The following is a 22,504-nucleotide window of genomic DNA, read 5'->3' on the forward strand; positions in this document are numbered from 1 at the left end:
AAAATCATGCTGCAAAAAAACAAGATGAAGCTTCCTTTTCAAAATATTTAAATACATTTTAATAGAACTCTATGTGCTGTAGTTTGGTTTATTACTTTATTATAAATATATCATAATTCTGCATAAAGCAGTTGACAGTTATGGACCCCAACTACCGTGTTATGAGGGAAGTGAGTTTTCATAATGGCTTTGGTGGAATTAATTTATCTTTAACCAAGGCATATTACTTATTTATGACTTCTCCATATGTAATCTTTCAGATAACAGGAGATGTACATAACACCTCTGGAACAGTGGTTGGCATATCTGAACAGACTGGCATGGTAACTGTACAGCTAGACCCAGATCCTGATGGATTTTATTCTCCACGTTACAGTGATACAATCAAAGTTCCCCACCAGAGGCTCATACCAGCTCGACATGCGGTGAGAACCTAACATGGATTTATTTTCCAACCATTATTGTCTCACTTGTGATGGTAATATATAGGAGTCACATTTATGCTGCTGGTGGTGTTCTCATTGTCACCATTGTTTTGTGCTGTAGTTTTTTAATGTTAGAATCAGTGGTTATACTGGAAGGCATATTTATGCAGGTGAGACACCAGGTTCTGCAGAACTTATTTGTCCATATAGGGTGTCAGTCTAGTACAAAATAACTCTTCAGGCTGGGTAGATATTTAAAGCAAAATACCCATGTATTTGTTTGCAAATTTGGAAAAATCTATACTTTCATTACCAGTTTAAAGCTTAAACATGAGGAGGATTGAATGCAGGTACATAAAGCTGTAATTTGTTATGGGTATTTACCATAATTTTACAATCAAGATATTTCTCCATCAAATGCATTATGATTACAGTACATTAGGATAACTTTCTGTTACCTTTAAATCCAGCCCTCCCAGAAAGTTGAAAAAAATTCCTTTCTGTCTATATGGAAGCAATTCTTACTGGTTAACTGCTTTCTACCCTCTAGATGGCCAGTTTTTTTACTTTCACTGCCATGTGCTGAGATGTCCTCCAGACAGTACTGTTAAATTCTATAAAAATGTTAACTTTAACTATCCACATTTCATTTTCAGTGGTACAGTCAGTAAAAAATGTTTTATATGGTATATACAAGATTTCTGCCAAATCTGGTGAATTTTTTAACATTTTTGCAAATATTTTTGCCATTTGTTATTTTCACATGATTTGAATTGGTACCATTTAATTTCATAGAGAAATTTTCAAATGCTGTACATATCAACTATTATACTTCTAAGTCATTTCAGTAACACATATGTTGTATCCACTTTATGGGAAGGCTGGTATTTCAGGGTTAACAGAAAGTTATCCTAATGTAATTTGATATGGTAAGTATTATAGGAGAAACATAAATTACTAAAATAAATATCAATCTAGTCATACTTTTCTGGCCAGTTTTAGGTATTTTGGAAAACTTTTAGATCAACTGTATTTTTAAAGGGAAATCTGCAGCTAATCCAGAAAATCCATACTTTGATAATCAAAAAAATATTTATTCCATTTTCAGTCCTGTAATAAAAAAATGTATGTAACAAAAGGAGAAAAATATCTACATGTGATCAGCCTGTCTTTGGCCTGAAGTTTTATGTGGATTTATTTAAAAAATTGTTGAATGAAATTTAAAAACTGCTGACACAATCATCAAAGATTTCAGCTAGTATGAAATCATGAGCTTATTTGCAGCTTTAAAATGTCATCACTTTTCCACCATTTGGTTAATATAACCTCAGATAAAAGTAGAAGAAGAAATACAAATTTTTTATTTTAAAAAGAAAACCATAATACATTTATAGATGGTTTGCTGTAAACTTTTTTATCAATGAACAGACCCCTGGCAAATTCTAAAACAATTTCACTTGAACAAATTCAAGCAATTACTTTCAATTCACTTCTGTTTATCATGTACCAATTTTCATGATTTCATAGTTGTTACAAACCACAAAGTTTAGAACCCATTGAAGAAAATCTGATAAGATAGCAGGATCCCTTCCTTTCCCTTTATGAATTTGAGTACTCAAAATAATATCATCTTTGCAAAGCCATTAATTGAGATCTCCACAAAATTTTAAGAATTCACAGTAAACATCACAGATTTGATTGTCCTGTATACTTTTAATTTACTATATTATTAGTGGTGGACCAATTTTTGTTGATTTGGTTGCTACAGACCATAGATTTCAAGGGCCAACAAATAAAAATCAATCTTTGGGGACAGTTAGGCAACTGAAAATCATAAAACATATGCAGACAAAAATAAGAGAATTAACAATATTTGATAGAAAGTATATTAACATTTTGTTCTTTTGTACATTTTAGATGTGCTCTACCCAGAATCTTCCAATGACAGAGGCAGTAATTAAGGCTGTGCAAGCAGTTCTCCTTCCCCAGGATGACAAAACTTGCTCCCTTCAGCAGCGGCTCCCAACTAGTGGAGATGGCAATAGCCTGACCAATCAGCTTGCTCGTGTCATCACAGAAATCCAGTCTCGAGCCTGCAGGGTGCTGGCCCACTATCTTGATGACATTAACTTTACAAAAGAGTTCATCCAGTGTTGTGGTTCAACCATAGACATGTTGAAATCCCTTGCCAAGGAATGTGGAACAGGTAACATTCGTTGCTTAGCTTTGAAATGATCATTACAAATCTTTATCCAGAACAGATTTAAATTTAGTGGAAATAATATATAGCTCATCTAGTTGTGACGCCAAGTGAACATATGGCATGATCCATTTTCAAAATATTTCAATGGAAGCATCATGGCATCAAGGACTTGCAAGATTATACAAATGATACTTGTCTGCCATCAAATGTGACAGCTCTATCCATGTGGGTTTGAGTCTTGGGCTCAGCCATTGTGAGTATGTGAGAGAGCTGCCAGTAGCTTCCCATGGGTCGATTGTTCTTACCAGAGTTTTCTAGAGTTCTTCCACCAATTATACTAGCTGCCATGTATAGTCTGTCTTGCACAGGGAAGTGGCATTAAACTCCTAAACAACAACAAGAAATGTGACAGCTCTTACATAAAAGAAAACTTTTTGAACAGCAGAATTTGAGTAGATTTGTATCCTGGCAAGGCTTTTCAGGTTTGTATTGATGATGCAAATCCACGATCAGATTTGGTCACTGTTACTAAAATTATTCAGACCCCAAGATGATGACTTTCAAAAACAGTTCAGTGGAATCTGACCAGTTTTGATAGACAAATCCTGGCATAGATGGCTGTTATTACTAAATGTTTAAAATCCATTAAATCCATTAAATAACTTACAAAACCATGCAACAGAAGTTTACCAAATGTTACAGGAAGCATTCTGCTTGCACAAATTACTAGGGCAAATGCTATTGCATTAGGCAGTTTTGCAAGCATCATTTGGTGACCAGTCTTTGGCTCATTTAGGCCTCTTGTTCCAGTATATCACAGTATACAATTGTAAGACAGTTGGCATAAATATTATTAGTCTCTAATTTTGTATCTCTTTACTTTGTCATTCTCTCTCAAGCTGCCCAATATTCATTGAGGATGTTATGAATTGGATAAAGCCACATACAAAACAGCAATTTGATGCAAGTCATTTATGGTGAAGGTAAATTATAGCATGGCAGTGAGACAAGATTCAGCATTCCATGCAACCTTTATTTTTTCTGTGCATGTATCTTTCCAACCTATGCAGAGCTATTTTATCATCATTAAATTGTCTGTTTCTTTTAGGGGACAGACTGCAGGTCATCTTGTCTCGCTGTGACAAATTGAGAATGTTATACAGAGACTGTGTCAAGCCACCCCCACCTCCAAGTAAAGTGGACAGTCGAGTAAGTATGTTTTTATGCCATTGCCAAACTTTTGCAAGATTACATCTAGGAAAGAAAATCTGATTGTGTAATTCCTGCTAAAAATGAAAATATGCTGCAAACTTTTAGCTTTATGGTGCTCCAGATGGTGCAAAAAAGCAGTATTGTTTGCAGATTTATATAAATCCTGTGCTCATGTTTCTTGAAATACATGGAAATCTATGCCAGCTCTGTCTGATGAGTTATGATTGGCTTTGTATACCTCATGCCCCAGATCTGACATGTAACAGAATGGAGAAACAGCATTAATTTTGAACATGTTTTGATATTTGTTGAGCTATCATTATTGGGAAGTGCCAGCATCTATGTTGTCAACATTTAGTGTTTTGGTTAAAGCATTTCTGCAAGGCCCTGATCTTCTCTTTTTGAATTCCAGAGAAACGATTGAAAGTGTTGAGGATGAAGAGGAAAATGACAATGCTTGTATTGACATTAGGAACAATTGTTCCAGTGACAACATTGTGGTGAAAATGATGCAACCAACACCAAGACAAAAATACTGCTTAGTGAGAATAGGAAAAAGACCTATCCATGTATTGAAATAAGTGAGAAATAGGAGATGATATGTGATTGGTGCTTAAAAACTGGGAAGAAGAAAAACTCTTTCATTTGTGGAAATGCAAACTTTGGAAAAGCTACATTGGATGAATATGTTAAATTACCCTCCCACAAACAGGTCATAGAATGTAAAGAAATATCTGCTTATTAAGTATAGATGACAGCCTAACTATTATTTTTTTCTTATATACAATCTTCATATCAAATAATTTTTTCTTAAAGAACGCTGAACCCCCTACCATACTTGATTGGCCTCCTTTTTTGGGAGGTAATTGGGCACATAGCCAACATTTTTAGCAACCTACATGCAGCCATACCATTAACAACAATCATGCAGCCATATCATTAGCAACCTTAATGCAGCCCTACCATTAACAATCTACATGCAGCCCTACCATTAACAACCTACTTGCAACCCTATAATTAACAACCTATATGCAGCCTTACCTTTAACAACCCACATGCAGCCCTACCATTATCAATCTATATGCAACCCTACCATTAACTACCTAGATACAGCCCTACCATTAACAACCTACACCTACATGCATCCCTGCTATAAACACACTACATGCAGCCCTACCATTAACACCCTTAATGCAGCCATACCATTAACAACCTACATGCAGCCCTGCCATTAACAACCTACTTGCAACCCTACCATTAACAGCCTACATGTAGCCCTAACATTAACAACCTTGATGTAGTCCTACAATTAACAACCTACATGCAGCTGTACCATTAACAACCTACATGCAGCCCTACTATTAACAACCTACATGCAGCCCTACCATTAACAACCTACATGCAACCCTAGGGGCCCCGAGTGGTCTAAAGCTCTCACCATTCTGGATCACTGCCATCTCACCTCTGTCTGCATGGGTTTGAGTCCAAGGCTCGGCTAGCGTGGGTACGTGGGAAGGCCTGCCAGTAGCTTCTCATGGGTCGGTGGTTCTTCCCTGGGTTTTCCAGGGTTCTTTCTCCACCACTTATACTGGCCGGCATGTATAGCCTATCTTGTGCTGAAAAATGGCGTTAAACCCTAGAACAACAACAACATGCAACCCTACAATTAACAACCTTGAAGTAGCCCTACGATTAACAACCTACATGCAGCTTACCATTAACAACCTATATGCAGCCCTACCATTAACAACCTATATGCAGCCCTACCATTAACAACTTACATGCAGCCCTACCATTACCAATCTATATGCCACCCTACCATTAACTACCTAGATGCAGCCCTACCATTAACAACCTACATGCAGCCCTACGATTAACAACCTACATGCAGACCTACCATTAACAAAGTTGATGCAGCCCTACCATTAACAACCTACATGCAGCCCTGCCATTAACAACCTACATGCAGCCTTAACATTTAAAACATAATGCAGCTCTGCCATTAACAACATACATGCAGCCCTATCATTAATAACCTACATGCAACCCTACCATTAACAACCTGCATGCAACCCTAGAATTAACAACCTACATGTAGCCTTAACATTTACAACATAATGCAGCTCTGCCATTAACAACATACATGCAGCCCTACCATTAATAACCTACTTGCAACACTACCATTAATAACCTACATGCAACCCTACCATTAACAACCTACATGCAACCCTAGGATTAACAACCTACATGCAGCCCTACCATTAACAACCCACATGTAGCCCTAACATTAACAACCTTGATGTAGCCCTATGAATAACAACCTACATGCACCTGTACCATTAACAACCTATATGCAGCCCTACCATTAACAACCTACATGCATCCCTACCCTTAACAACCGACATGCATCCCTACCATTATCAACCTACATGCAGCCCTACCATTAACAACCTACATGCAGTCCTATCATTAACATACTTGATGCAGCCCCATCATTAACAACCTTGATACAGCCCTACCATTAACAACCTTGATGCAGCCCAACCATTAACAACCTTGATGCAGCCCTATCATTAACAACCTTGATGCAGCCCTATCATTAACAACCTTGTTGCAGCCCTACCATTACCAACCATGATGCAGCCCTATCATTAACAACCCACATGCATCCCTACCATTATCAACCTACATGCAGCCCTACCATTAACAACCTACATGCAGCCGTACCATTAACAACCTACATGCAGCCCTATCATTAATATCCTTGATGCAGCCCCATCATTAACAACCTTGTTGCAGCCCTACCATTACCAACCATGATGCAGCCCTATCATTAACAACCCACATGCATCCCTACCATTATCAACCTACATGCAGCCCTACCATTAACAACCAACATGCAGCCCTACCATTAACAACCTACATGCAGCCCTATCATTAACATCCTTGATGCAGCCCCATCATTAACAACCTTGATGCAGCCCTACCATTAACAACCTTGATGCAGCCCAACCATTAACAACCTTGATGCAGCCCTATCGTTAACAACCTTGATGCAGCCCTATCATTAACAACCTTGTTGCAGCCCTATCATTACCAACCGTGATGCATCCCTATCATTAACAACCCACATGCATCCCTACCATTATCAACCTACATGCAGCCCTACCATTAACAACCTACATGCAGCCGTACCATTAACAACCTACATGCAGCCCTATCATTAATATCCTTGATGCAGCCCCATCATTAACAACCTTGTTGCAGCCCTACCATTACCAACCATGATGCAGCCCTATCATTAACAACCCACATGCATCCCTACCATTATCAACCTACATGCAGCCCTACCATTAACAACCAACATGCAGCCCTACCATTAACAACCTACATGCAGCCCTATCATTAACATCCTTGATGCAGCCCCATCATTAACAACCTTGATGCAGCCCTACCATTAACAACCTTGATGCAGCCCAACCATTAACAACCTTGATGCAGCCCTATCATTAACAACCTTGATGCAGCCCTATCATTAACAACCTTGTTGCAGCCCTATCATTACCAACCGTGATGCATCCCTATCATTAACAACCCACATGCATCCCTACCATTATCAACCTACATGCAGCCCTACCATTAGCAACCTACATGCAGCCCTACCATTAACAACCTACATCCAGCCCCATCATTAACAACCTTGATGCAGCCCTATCATTAACAACCTTGATACAGCCCTACCATCAGAGGATGCATATTACCTATTTCCATCTGTTCCGCTATGCCACACCATGTCACATCCACAGTATTAAATACAATCTTAAAAAGTTTTGAAGGACTTCATGGATTGGTTGCAGAAAGTTTTACATTAAGAAGACTTTGGTAAGGTTAGATTTGTACTGTTGTTAGAAAAGATTTAAAGGATTTATGTCCTGTGTTTTGTATAGAACTTTGTCTTTCAATTGCATCATATTGGCAGGGGTGTCAATGTTATCTTGATTTACATCTGCTTTTGCATAATTTGGTACATCATATTTACATTTTCATTGAATTTCTTTACATAACATTAGAAAAAACTGATGTTCTTTTACTCAAAAATACACATGCCAAACATATGATCCGTTATTTGTCCAACATGTATGAATGTTTTTGTGAAACTACTTTTGGCAAATTTATTGTTATTTATAGAACAGTGATGAACTAATCATATGCAGAAGGACTTGCATAACTGTCAAAAATCTGATTTCAGGAACTAATTCTGTGACACTTCTATCAGTGAGTTATGTTGCTGTAAAATGGAATATAGTAGAAATAGTTAATATTTACATGGAGGCCTTCTGTTTGTATGATCATGTGTTGTTTTGTACACAGTTAATTATGGCTGGCTGTGTTAGTGAAGCCATTTATGTCAAATATATTATGCCTGACTCCTTTTCCTTTGATTCTTTTATTTAATTAGACATCATTGATGAACTAGTAAGCACATCTTAAATGATGTCATATCCACCTTTATCAAATCCTGTTTATGTGCAGAAGTGAAGAAGTGAGATTTAGTGTGGCAGAGAGTGATCTTCCATCCCCAATGCTTCCATTGCAATCAAGCAGTTCAGAAGTGTAATGGCAAAGAGATCAAGCTGTTTGAATCCTTTCACTTGGCAAAAGCACCAAAGCAAAATACTGCTTATATGAAACCTTAATATGCTGGATGACATTAGAAGAAACTTTATGGGTTTTATTCATCAATCTCTCTATCCATACCATTTTACCAGGATTTTTTAAAGTTTTAGATAGTTTTAAAAGTGATACTTGTTTCATGAGGAAGATTAAGACAATTTTTCTCTGTATAGAACATACATTTGCATCCTAATGATTGTAAAGTATGTCATGGACATTTTTTAATTTTATTTATTATGCAAATTTCAGATTTTACCTGTAGAATCCATTTACATGAATGTTTGAAATATTTGTCTTTAGGCATACAAATTTCAATTGCAGAACAAAGAGATGATGTGGGACTCCAGTCGGAGTTTCCCACCAGTACGCTCCTGCCTGTTTTCCCAGGGGCAGACAATTATTACCTTCCTTGGGGATCCTAGTGCTGGAAGTGGTCTCCCTCGTGGCACATTGGTGTTTGCCAACCTTCCCATACCACAGCAGGTAATTATGGATACTCAGTTTCACAGAGGTAGCAAACTACACTTCCGTAGTCAAATGTAGGACCACCTTAATGCTTTCTGGGTGTTATTTCTGAGCTATTCCTGCACCTAATATCACCTCACACAAAGTGAACTTTCTGTGCACTATATTAAAATTGAGTACACCCTGATTCATGTGCAGTAAAGCATAAAATCAGTAAACTATTAATGTTCTTTTAATTCAGACCTAGTGCACAACAATGTTAGCTTCAGTTTTGGCCAACTCGTTCATTTTACCCCATATTGTCAGAGTATCCCAATGTTTTGGGTAAATAGCTGTGTAAATCTTGATAGCCATCTTTCTACTTTGGGCTCAGAAGTGTATTGTGAAGAAGTGTGTGTGTGTGTGTATTTTTATGATAACTGATTAATTTACATTTGCTGCTTCAGCCATTTTAATTAGATTTCTCACTCTGAATTGAAATTACTTGCAGGTTTTTAGATTCTATTCCATATCAGGGCCTGACAATTTCATTTTGGACTCATTGGTCTGGAACCAGTAGGACCCCAAATTGCCTTGTCCGCTTAAGCCAGGGACTGGTCTATCAGCCATGTCTGAAATGTTAATATTTACTCCAGTGCATTAAAATAAACAAAAGACTGGAAAAATAAAAAAATAATGCAGACTCTAAATTCAGACAACTTATTGCTTATTCAGTCATTTAAATATTTTACTAAACATAGTGTTTCCAAATTTTCAAGTCATGTGGTCATATCATTTATTGGTGAGTTCTTTTTGAATCTCAGTGCTGTAGTTAACTAAAACATCAAGCTTAAAGGTTCTCAACATCACATAAAAATATCAAATACCCAAATAAAACAGAACACATTTCTTAGTCAGAGCTTGTTCAGTGAGATAGATGGGAAAATAACCCATAGTCAATTTATATACAGTCATTGTCCTCAAAAAGAACAATTCACTCAGCAAATAGTTTTATTTTCCTCTGATCTTTCCCACCCCAGTTTATATATTTTGACATTAGTGTTGTCAGAATATCTAAAATTGTGTGGGAAAGGTCATTGTAAACGCAGACTACTTGATGGATTGTTGAACCTCACTTGAACTTTGCCTTAGCCCACAGAATGTATGTGTCAGGTGCTATGTTTTCTCAGAAAAAAATCAGTGTGCAATGGTCTTATCAGGACAGAAGTCAGCTAGTACTGGTGCCACTGTCATGGTAAGTAACTGGTGGTGCATATTGAGGCAGTCAGGGTCTTGATGATTGGAAGAGGTATGTTCTATTTACTAACAATAACCTTTCTGATGTGCAAGTAATATGTCCTTTGCTTGTTTCACATGCTATCAATGGGTCATTTATATAATTGACTCTTCATGTGCCATACATGCTGAAGAAAACATACCTCTTTTCATAATAATCAACCCATGACCAAGCCTTTTCCATTGATCCTGCAAAGTCCGAATACATTTATTTTTATCATAATTTCCATCCTTCTCAGACCTGGGATCTTTTAAGCCCCTCAGTGCAACATATCATGTAGCAGATGAATTCCCTATGGTTGATTCTTGCCTTGGTAAATCCATACCTAAACGAAATTGTAGCATCAAAACCATACAGGAAACCAATACTGTTGATGCTTATTTACAGCTTTGGTTGAGAACAGACAAACATTTTATTGAAGAAGATTAAGCTTAGACTGGTGATCAGTGTATGGTGTGCTAAATTTGCATATTTTCAGCAGTATTTTAAATCACAAGTCTGTCACAATCGAGCATGTTCTGTATGCATCATTATACTTTTATTACTCTTTTCATATGTTTTAAGAATTAAAAAGCACATTTTCTTCAGTTTGTTAGAATAAATAATAAATATTAAAAGTGCAGCAGGCTAGTACTTCTTACATATGACCATTCCGTGGCTTAAAAGAATCAGTCTCAGACCTCAGACTACTGTAATTTTCAGGCCTTGAATATTCAGCATAGAAATGTAAGAAAGGACAAAAGTGTTTATTGTTGAAATCAGAATATAAGTAAGACAACAGTGAACTAAGATTTCCTGCGAAATGAACATACAAGTAAAGAAACTATAAATCAGGGGAGTGACTTTCTTTTTTATTTCAGGTTCGAAGAGAATATTTACCAACTGCAAGCTTTTTTAGCAATTTGTCTAATATTTTCTACGATTCACATTATTTTCCCCATTTTATTTCAAATTATCAGGCTCCTTCATTCTACTGGGAATTGGAAATCTGTTCTTTTGGAGAGACCCAGGAGGAGAGTGGCACCATTGTATCATTTGGGTTTGCACCACCAGCTGAGAAGAAAGATGGTGCATGGACCAATCCAGTGGGCACATGTCTCTTCCTCAAGTAAGTTTAAATTGGTTTTGACTTGCTTCCTTTGGTGTATTTATTTATTTCATTTTCCTGCTGCATTTGGTCATCAGTGTCATGATTTTTCAAAATATTTTAAAATCCATAAAGCACTGTTCATGAACTAGATATAATTTTGTATATAGCCATGGTACTGACAACTGTAATAGAGAATTATTTCAAATTTCAAAATTGCATGGTTCTGATATTGCATCATATTGCAAGCCTTTAATATTAGTCACAATATAGAATTTCGTCCGAAAATGTTTAAAGTGTTATTCATGGAAAGGTATGACCCTTCTGTATGGTTAGTTGAAGAAGTGATTAGCTGCTGGATGTTTGCAATGTGAGACAGTGTGGTAGGCTTTATGGGCTCAGCATCAGAAGCTTTTGGGACATCATAGCCTCTTTCCAGTGAAAGTGGAATGTGATTAAATTTTCTCAAAGAGACTTTAAGGTTGTCATAGTGACATTTCCAAAATTTGGTCATTTGGAATCAAACAGCAATAAATGCCTGCACATTTAATTTTCATGTTATTACAATAATTGCAGACCTGCCAACTCTTATGATTTTGCCGTAAGTCTTACGAAAATTATCCTTAAAATACGGACTTATGGCATACTAGCAAAAACTACAGAAAATGATTGTTGCCGAAAAATCTGGATAATTGGTTCATATGTGTTTTATTTGGATCCAGGTTTCATCTTAGTCTTAATAATCTTAGTCAGGGAACCAGACTAACTTTACAGCAGCACCCCAGACGCTTTAAACTGCACCTATTTGTTCATGTGAAGCGTCTGCATGATCAAACTGTGATCATCTAATTTTTAAAAATGGCATCCTGAAAGCGATGTTTAAGATGAAAGGGAAAATAAGCTTCTAGAAAAATGTTATTAATCAACACAGAAGAATAAAAAGGAGTATTCAGAATCTTGTGAATACAAGTTGGATAGGACACATTTATGTTTATTGGACGTCACGTGTCAATTTGAGTCTGTCTTGTGGCGGGAGATTTGATTGCCGTCATCGTGTGAAATGGAAAAGAATTTCCAAGAATTATGTAAAGTTGAGAGATAGCAACAAGCCATTGAGCTGCATAGGGATTGGAACTAGAGTTTTGCAACTGTACTAGTGGTAAATAAAGTCTACGCGTACTTTACAAACTTCTCAGTTGAACATAATGTTTATCGCTGATGCATCAAACTTTTAATTACGTTTTCCAGCTTTACAATGGCAGTTATTGATATTTTGTTACACCTTACTGAAAACTTAAATCTTATGGCAAAATATCAATTGCCTTACTGAGATGGACTCGTCAGGGTTGGCAGGTCTGTAATTGTAACATATGCAAGGAAAAATATTTTAAAAAATCATTTATTTTCAATAGACATTAGTTATGGTTGACATTACTGTAAATGATATGTCATTGAATTGTTGTGACATCAATAACATTTTTATGTTCATAAATGTCCATAATGCACATCAAAACTCTTTCAATTTAATCAGAAAGTCGTGATTTTTTTGCCGTGGCAGTTGCTGCTGTAACTTTTCGAAAATTTCTTGAGCCTGGTCCAGTCAGTCCAGCTGTAATTGGATAAGGGATTCATTCAGTTTTGTTTTTTTTGCTTGGCAGGTAGACCGGCTGAACAGCTGTGTATTTTAGTATATGATAATACTACTAATTGATGGGTTAAACCTGAATTGGACTGGTTTCACTTCCATTTGAAATCATGCAGAGGTTGTCTGTTCATGTTCTTGATATTTTATATATGTATCTTATATTGCATTAGATCAATTGATCAATAGTTCAGCCTGTCACTTATTTGTCTTAAGCGCCATTTTTTATGACAACCATAAAGCATCCACATTTACGAATTTTGTTTTATTGTTTGTATTTGGAGTAATGAAGAACCCTATAAATGTCATTGTCTGAAGGTCAAATGTCAGTGTCACTCTCTGCAAGTCTTTGACCATCTTGCACTTGGGATAAGGAAGAATCTTATCAAGTTTTGACCCAAAAGGTCATAGGTCATGGTCACTGTGACTGAAAGAAGACAAATGATTTCTGCACAGTAACTTGAGTCCTTCATCTACAATTATTAAACTTTGGGACTGGCTTGTACTTGAGGTAAAGAAGATCCGTATTGATTATGGAGTGAAGAGGTCCAAATGATCAAGGTCAGTGTGACTGAAAAAATCAAAATGGTTTGTATACATTAACTTCAGTGTAGCATCACATACCTGGACCAAACATTGTTTGTGGGTTGCATATAGGATAAGGAAGATTTTGAGGTCTATAGGTCAAACTTTAAGGCTACTGTGACTAAAAGATGAAAAATTGTTTCACCACAGACATGGGAGTTATCTGCATGGAAGACTATTAGACATGGGACAGGTGTATTATGTGCCATTCTAGGTACACCTTTTATCTTTTTACTGACACTGTATCTGATTTATTCTTTTTATATGTGTCATTTGTTCTTGTACTATAGCAATGGTAAAGCTGTGCATTACAATGGAGCCAGCTTGCTTCAGTGGAGGAGTGTAAGGCTGGACATCTCCATGTCAGCAGGAGACACAGCTGGGATCGGCTGGGAGAGAACAGGGGAGGCTCCAGGCCCTAACCAGCCACCTAAAGGAAGAGTATATTTCACCTACAAGGGACGAAGGTTACCTGCCACTATTGATGATGTGTCAGGAGGCATGTATCCTGTTGTTCATATCCAGAAAAAGGTAAATTAATTTCCCATTGGAAAATGCTTTCTGCTTGCTCTTTGTTCTGCCGAGTCATACCCTTCTGTTTTTGATTGCCTTGTGCAACTATGATTCTTTACACCATTGTCTGAACCATTGCCACCAGATTTCTTTTGGTATGGCAATTCTGTGTCTGTATTGATGTGTGAGAGAAATTGTTTTCCCATGGCAAACAGTATGTTACAAATGTTTTCATCCCGTATTAATAATTGCATGTTTTGTTTGCAGATGATTTGTAGATACTCTGCATTAAAGCTTGATCATTTTCTTCACATCTGTGTGTGTACATTGATGGTCCAAAAATTTGATTAGACTATTGCAATACTAGTGATACTTGCTCAACAAAATTTATATTGACAACATATGTACCTACTTACATTGAAAAACACATTTTAAAAGTAATTTATTACATTCTTAATTACCTACAAAAATTTGCTGATTGTAATTAAATGTTATTTGACTGTGAATTTGTATATTTTCATGAGTTTTAGTTTTCATGGCTCTTAGAAAAATCATATTTGCTTTGCTATTTGAGTTTGTGGGTTAGAGAAGGGGTACTATTGTTTCCAGAGTAAAATGATTCCTCATCAAGTCCTTAAATTTTTAGTTTGTAACAATCATGATAACAAAATTTTTATAAACAATGTTACTTTCATAAAACAATGGCATCCTTCCTTCATCTTCATCTCTGAATTTCATTGGATGCAGTGGCAAACCACTGCATCCAGTCAGAATTAAGATGTTGAAAATTTGAACGCTGTTTCTACATGATCGAGACAAGGGGAGGACACAACTTGAATGGTCTCGTACATATTTAATTTTCCACTGTTGATCCATGTTGGTACAAATATCTTTCACTTGAATAGACCTGTAATGGCTTCTTTCTGGTACAAAGCCATACTTTCAATGTTAAACTTACAAATTATCCTTTCGAAGTTAATTGCCTTTACCATTTTTGGGTGATGTACAGTACACTGCTGTTACACTGGTTGGCATTACATACTAAGGAAGGCAACTCATGAAATCCAATAGATGTTTTTAGGACAAATCACTAAAATATCTGCTCGATCTTCCAAGGTGTAGATAGTGTTAACATATTTGAACCTTGGCTAGCGAGGATGCTCCTTCTTACCTTGCTGACCATTTGCCACTATTGGTTGCTGAGACAAAGGTATAAAATATAATGATAGAAATAGTAATAATAATCTGCTTTCCTCAGAATAATGCTAGACTTAACATAAGTAGAAATTCATTTTTACACTTGTGATTCAACAAAGAGTTAATGTACATGTATTCTTTCTTTTAAGATGAGTCCAACTACAAACTGCACAGACTCAGATCTGCCATTGCTTAATGCACTAGCAGATCAGAGTCCATGCAGTTTGTTAGGTGTAATGAGTAGAACAAACAGCATAGACCCTGATCTGCAAGCGCTTTATGTACCAGCAGATCAAGATCTTTGCAGTTTGCAGTTTGACTCGACTTATAAGTGATTATACATAGTAACTATTCTATATTCTGAAGTAAAATTGAGACAAAGACCACACATTATTTCTTAGTTGGTGACAGGAAGTTATCTATTCTGCATCCTAGAATTAAATCTTAGTAATTTACATTATGGTTGATATTCTACCCATTTGAGAGCTAATCCAACATACCCTTCTGGTGAAGAGATGAAAAACTGCGTAACATTACATATTTATTTGCAAATACTGATAGAACAACAGTTGGTTCAGTGTCTTATGTCATCTTCATAGCTACTGATATCTTGTTTATGGATTTTGTGATTTTACCAGAAAATGTTAATTCATTTATTTCATTATTCCAAACACGTACAGTAATTCTAGTTTCCATTCTAGACTTATTACAGATTTTATTTATATCAACAGGCTGTCAGAGTGAGGGCCAATTTTGGGGCACGTCCATTTGCCTATGCTGAAGGCCAGCAACATAGAGAAGCGGCTGATGAAGCTAATGATTTGACAAGGGAGATTCGTGAGAGTTTTGGTCACCTGCCATTTCACACTGCATCCGAAAGTGACAGTGAAGGTGCTATTACAGCTGCCAGCAGCCCTACCAGTGTCAGTGAGGTCAAGGATCTAACAAGTCCCACGACAGGTCCACCATGTAAAATGGTGCCAATTCCTATGCCTTTAAAAGGTTGGTATCAGTTGGTTCCAAAAGTCTGAGTAGACAGATTTTCACTTTGTATCCTGCTATTATTCCTCTTATTTCAGATTTTAATTCAAACTCATTTCAAGCACACATTAGTGGAAAGTTAACCATAACAGTCACTTTTCTAATAGTAGCAGCAGTATCATCAACTGTTTTTAAGGTTTTAGGTACTTTTTCATTTGAGCAAGCACTCAAAATGCAAACCCTGGTCCTATTGTTTATTTCTCTCTCTCTCTCTCTCTCTCTCTCTCTCTCTCTCTCTATATATATATATATATACACACACACACACTGCTCTCATTAGAACATTATTGACACAGTTCACAAGATATCATGATGGATTAATTGTTTAACCAGTAGTTTTGGTAGGTTGGTTAGTTTTTAACAGTAATTTAAGCAATTTATTGGCCTAATCATTCCAAGAAGATGGGAGCTAAATGTCTTTGCTAATGACACACCAAGTCTGCTGAACCAATAGACCAGGGTGGGTATCAAGCCCCTAAGTTTGAGGTCAAGTTTGCTAATGATATTCTGTATTAGCAAGAACGTAATTTATAATCATTTCATTGTTGTGCTTACATGTAGCTATTGGCAGCACATGGATATCATGCTTTCCATGGACGTGAAAATTATGGTAGTGCCGACATTGAAATTCCATGCTAGTCATTCCCATTGAGGATATTGCATTCTGGGTCACAGGCAAGACATCACATTTCACAGAACCCTTGTTTGATTTTTTTCCCCTCAGAGTACAGCCCAGAAACATGCCAGCAGTACAAGCTGCTTCAAAGCTATGACAATTTTGTCACAACTGGGCCTGATGCACTAATGGGTGTACCAGGGCAGGATGAAGAATCAGATGATGAGAGCACTGAAGATGAAGGACCCACAGAGGATCACTATGCTCTTCTTGTGAAAGCTTGGGAACAGAAAGTTTTTCCAGTTATTCGTCGACGTTTCCGCAATGAAGCAGAGAGAAAGGATGGCCTGGATCAGATCAAAGGAGCTCTTCAACTAGGTAATTTATAAATTACTATGCTAGTTGTTTTGTAGCATTATTCTAACAAAGAATTTGGCCATTACTTGTACTAAATTTTGGCTATTATTAATTTCATGAATTTTGTTTTGGTTATGACAAGCCCAATTATTTGTAAACATTTACTCCTCTCCCCCTCATGTTTGCACAGCTAATTTCTGTTTATAAACTGTTTACACCCATAATGGACAGAGGCATTTATTACTACTATATTACCTGTAATGCTTACATTAAACTTGAAAATGTTATGTGCCTCCCTTCCCCAAATGAAATAGTTAGTCCTGAAAGTGATATATGTTCATTTTCTGTAGAGACAAGCATACCTTGTGGTAAAACTGCATGAAATACAGTTCTTACAATGCTTATTGTTCATTTGTCAAGAAGCACTAAATTATGACCAGGATTTGCTCAAAGAAACAAAGTAGGGAAGCTTAAACAACAGTACCATCCAGTCTCTGATGAGTGCAAAAATTATCATTGATGTCATTTGCATTACCCTGAAACCACCTACTGAACTATTGAGTGCAGCAAAGACTCCATGTAGCATGTATTTTGCCAACCATGGATTAAAAAAGAAATTTTTATGTTTTTTTAATTTAATGTGTGTTGTGATTAGGTCAGTGTTTGAAGGTGTGTATGGTGATATTTCACCTAAATCTACCAAGTTTTTTCTTGGTGTATTAAGTGCTCTGAAGAAAACAGACAAGTTGAATATTTATTGAGATTTGAATTTCCAGTCATTTTTTATACGAAAAGATAGCTTATTCTCAATTGGACAATATCATTTTCTTTGGTCACTTGCACACTGACAGCCCCCCATGGGATCACAACACACTTGAGTCTCAAAATAAAAATCAACACTGTCTGGGAGTATGTCAGTTTTGCCATTGTGACATGATTCATTATACATGTACATATGCCTATTGTGATATCTCTCTTACACATACACCTATTGTGACATCATATATTACATCTTTATCTATTGTGACTACTTTCATTACAATTATACCTATTGTGACATCTCTTATTACACATGTACCTATTGTGGTATCACATACACATATACCTGTTGTGATATATTTCATCTTTATATATTGTGACATCATTTATTACAAATATACCTATAGTGACATCACATATTACACTAAAGCGCTCACCATTATGGATCATTACCATCTCACCTCTGTCTGCATGGGTTCGAGTCTCAGGTTCGGCCAATATGGGTATGTGAGAAAGCTTGCCAGTAGCTTCTTGTGGGTTGGTGATTCTTTCCCGGGTTTTCCCAAGTCCTTCCTCCACCATTTATACTGGCTGCCATGTATAGCCTATTTAGAGTTGAAAAATGGCATTAAACCCTACAACAACAACAACATATTACATATATACCTATTGTGACATCACATACTATACATATACCTATTGTGACATCATATATTACATCTTTATCTATGGTGACATCATTTATTAAACATATGCCTATTATGACATCATGTATTACACATACATTGTTTGTTACACCTTTACCTATTGTGACATTCATTGCATATATGCCTGTTGTCTCATTGCATGTTACACATATACCTGAGACCATATGAGAGTGACAAGCTAATATAATTGCAGTTTGATCCGGCTAATGAAATCACTAAACACTAATACCTAGTACCAAATACTTACTTTTAGTAGAGACATGTATACATGTCTATAAATTATGAATTCATGTTCATTTTATTTACATTAAACCCTGTTGTGAGATCATATTACCCATATAGCTTTTGTGACATCACAGTACATATACCTATTGTGATCTCACATATTACATGTGTACTCATTTGTGATGTTACAAATTACACATTTACCTGTCACTAACAGTTTGGTTTCTGTGAGTACGAGTAGCTGAAGGGGCCAATTTGTACTCTGAACTGAACACTACAGGAGATGCCACTTGGATTTGCTTGATCAATAGAAGACTGAGATCAACACTGCTCATGTTTCTGCACTGCTTTTGCAGTTCTCTTTTTTCAAAGTCTTTTGCTCCAGTATGGATAAGATCTTCCGAGATTCAGGATCAGTGTTTAAGTGTTTAATGGGTTTACTGACACTTTGGCTTAAAGATATTTTGGCCCGTGGACATTTCTGACCTTTTGGCCTTAGACATTTGAGTGCTAGATGTTTCAGCTCTGACATTTTAACCCAAGACAATTGGCCCTAGACAATTTGTCCTGTATTTTAATATTGTTATAATATATTTTTACATAATTTGTTTTAAAACATTTTACTATTTTTAATATTTCATGTTAGAATTAATAAAAGCAATTATTAGAACTAATTCAACTAATATTATTAAAACTATGTGGTATTGTTTGAGGGGATTTGATTTTATGAAAGAAAGGGAAACAAGATATCAGACATACATCAATGGGTGAAAATCAGTGTTGGCGATTTAGCAAACTTTTCCAGTGCATGTTTAAATTACTAAATGTATTAATGCCAGGAATATCTAAATTTAATATTTATTGTACATTTAGATAAACAACAATTATATAAACAAAAACATATGAATCACTTCACCACACACTTCACAAACACAATGACTATCAGATACATATCAACTGTATCTTTCATTCAGTGTAAGTCTGCAATTTTCATCAGGAAGACTGATGTTTTCAAGTTTCCACTGTCATATTTATTGTATGCCTTCTCAATCTATCCATCCATACATGCATACACAAAATTAATTGCTTATTTGTTTAGAATGAAAGATTAAAGCCAAAACATCTTGCTTTTTTGAGGATTGATTCATCTATCAACTTCATGCTGAAGTGTCAAAGACCGAAATGTCTTCTTTATTTGAGGCAGAAACATCAGTCTACTTATGACTAAAATGTTTTAGGACTGTAGTGCCCAGGGCTGAAGTGTTTTAGGGCCAAAATGTCACTTAACTGTTTAAGATGACATGAGGAGATCTTTGAAGCATTTGTTCTGACCACCCAGAGATCAATTTCCCTCCTTCATCTCACCATAGAAGATATTTTTTGATAGTTGTATTTCTGATATTCATCAGCTGAATGTTTGGACTTGCAGCAGGGTCAGCAAAACAATGACATTATTGACCTTAAGTTTTGTTTGTAAACAGATGCCTCTATACCTCAACACATTTGTGCATAGTCTTTCAAAGCCCACACTTGCCAGGAAGGTTTGGCCATTTATTGTTAGGCTGTAAATAAGGATTTCATGGTGCAGGTTGGTGCATCACCTCTGTCTTCTTGATACTGATTATGAGACCGAAATTGTCACAAGCCAGAGAGAAATGGTCCATGCTCTGTTGCATGTCAAACTCAGATTTGGCATTCAGGGAACAGTCATCAGCAAATAGATGATGAAATGTCACTTCCTGTAATTTTGTCTTTGCCTGTAGTCTCATCAGATGGAAGAGCTTGCAATCAGTTCAGTATCAGATGTTGATTCGAGTGTCTAGTCACAGAAAGCTTCAGTAAGCATGGCAGATTATATCATCCTGAAGAGGGCTTGGGCCAGGTCTTGATTGACTCTGTTGGTGACTGAGAGTAGTTCAGATGACTCACCATCCTCCATTACACAAATGAGCATGCCATCATGGAATTGTCAAAACATCATGATGACTTTTTTAGGCAACCAAATATTGCCATGATCTAACAAAGCCTTCCTTGGCTGACTGTGTGAGATGCTTTCATCGGGTTGATGAGTGTCATATACAGGTTGTTCCAGGCATTTAAGGATCTGCAGACACCATATATTTGGTCCCTCATCCTCTCCTGAAGCCACACTACCAGTCAGTGATCAGTGTGATAAAAAAGGTGATTCAGAAGATGAAGCCACACTACCAGTCAGTGATCAGTGTGATAAATAAGGTGATTCAGAAGATGACAATGCATGCATCACTTATTTTATAAACAAGGCATTTCATCTATTCTACAAAAGTTTTGTCTGCATGATTAAATTGCTGTACTGTACAGTTAGCAACATATGAATAAATCATTAAAAATCCTTAACATGTTGATATGTTAATTGGAAATTATTACATTAGAATCAAAAGTCATTCAGATTGATAACGTTGGGGGAAAGTTCAAGAGGTCTTGCAGAAAAATTTGAATTTGTACTGACTTAAACTAACAATATCATAACATATAAGGAGAATACTTTGCAACAGTGGGAAAATGGAGTAAATGGAAAGAAAATTATTCTGAATGCCAAGTGATGTTTGTATCAAGATTTAAATGACAGTGTTTTTTAATGGCTTTTATGTGCGCATGTAGACAGTACCCCACTGCAGCTACAGCTCTCGGTGTATCCATCCCTGCTGCTTGCCCATCACCACAGGACTTGAAGGTATCTGGTGGTGGTGGTGGTGGTAATGTCTTGACTTAGGCATGAGTTGGATTCATGTAAGGGAAAATTGCACCCTCACTCCCTCATCAAGGCTTGTCTGAATCCAGTGGAACAATAATTTTGATTTGTCTGGGGACAAGTCCAGATGCAGTGTATGGCCATCAGTTTGTGCAACACCTGAGCTGATGCCCTACACAGCTCTTGACATCTGGGGAATGAGCATAGTTGCTCAGCTGCCTGATTCACCAGAAAGGACTTTACTTTGGGAGTTAGGTGTAGCTGTCTGCTCTGGGTCAACAGTTACATGTAGTACCATAACTGTTACTTACAGTAGCAGGCATAGTCTGACCTGAACTGTTGTGAAAACATAATTACCAAACAAATACATGTGCAAATTATAAGAACCGTTTGTCCAATATCCAACATGTGAGGTTAGTAAATTTGACCATTTCGAGCTCATTTTTTGACCTGGACAACAAAATTATGAGTTTAGGATCTCTGATATAATGTTTCTCAGTGCAAGAAATACAGGAGTACATAACATACTTTCAACAACCCTGTATTGGTATGTGTATCCTTGTCCTTGGTATTTTTATTGTGTTACACAGTAACAATGATACAAAGCTGCAATACCTGGCAAAATGAGAGGCATATTGAAAATTCTTTGGCTAGGTGGCACATTTGATGATTTATTTCCTGTAGGATATTCTTAAACAGACTTTCTAAGAGTTCTTAAATGCCTGGTGGTCATTCTGTATTTTGCTTGTCTTGTCCTGTCAGTTTCCAGAACTTTCTGTCACTGTGTTG

The 22,504-nt window shown here is 36.5% G+C and overlaps 1 protein-coding gene across 1 annotated transcript in view; it reads left to right on the top strand.

Moving 5' to 3' along the window:
* Positions 1-22,504, top strand: part of LOC149775324 (putative E3 ubiquitin-protein ligase HECTD4) — a 243,898-nt gene that overhangs the window by 152,830 nt on the left and 68,564 nt on the right. Inside the window, exons 40-47 of the mRNA XM_089944036.1 lie at positions 261-425; positions 2,343-2,631; positions 3,737-3,837; positions 8,836-8,997; positions 11,215-11,363; positions 13,860-14,100; positions 16,011-16,281; positions 17,045-17,314. Coding sequence (XP_089800162.1) covers positions 261-425; positions 2,343-2,631; positions 3,737-3,837; positions 8,836-8,997; positions 11,215-11,363; positions 13,860-14,100; positions 16,011-16,281; positions 17,045-17,314 — 1,648 coding nt within the window. The remainder of the gene's footprint in view (positions 1-260; positions 426-2,342; positions 2,632-3,736; positions 3,838-8,835; positions 8,998-11,214; positions 11,364-13,859; positions 14,101-16,010; positions 16,282-17,044; positions 17,315-22,504) is intronic.

This window comes from Sinohyriopsis cumingii, chromosome 19, assembly GCF_028554795.1.
Source record: "Sinohyriopsis cumingii isolate HCF-2022 chromosome 19, ASM2855479v2, whole genome shotgun sequence".
Lineage (NCBI taxonomy): Eukaryota > Metazoa > Mollusca > Bivalvia > Unionida > Unionidae > Sinohyriopsis > Sinohyriopsis cumingii.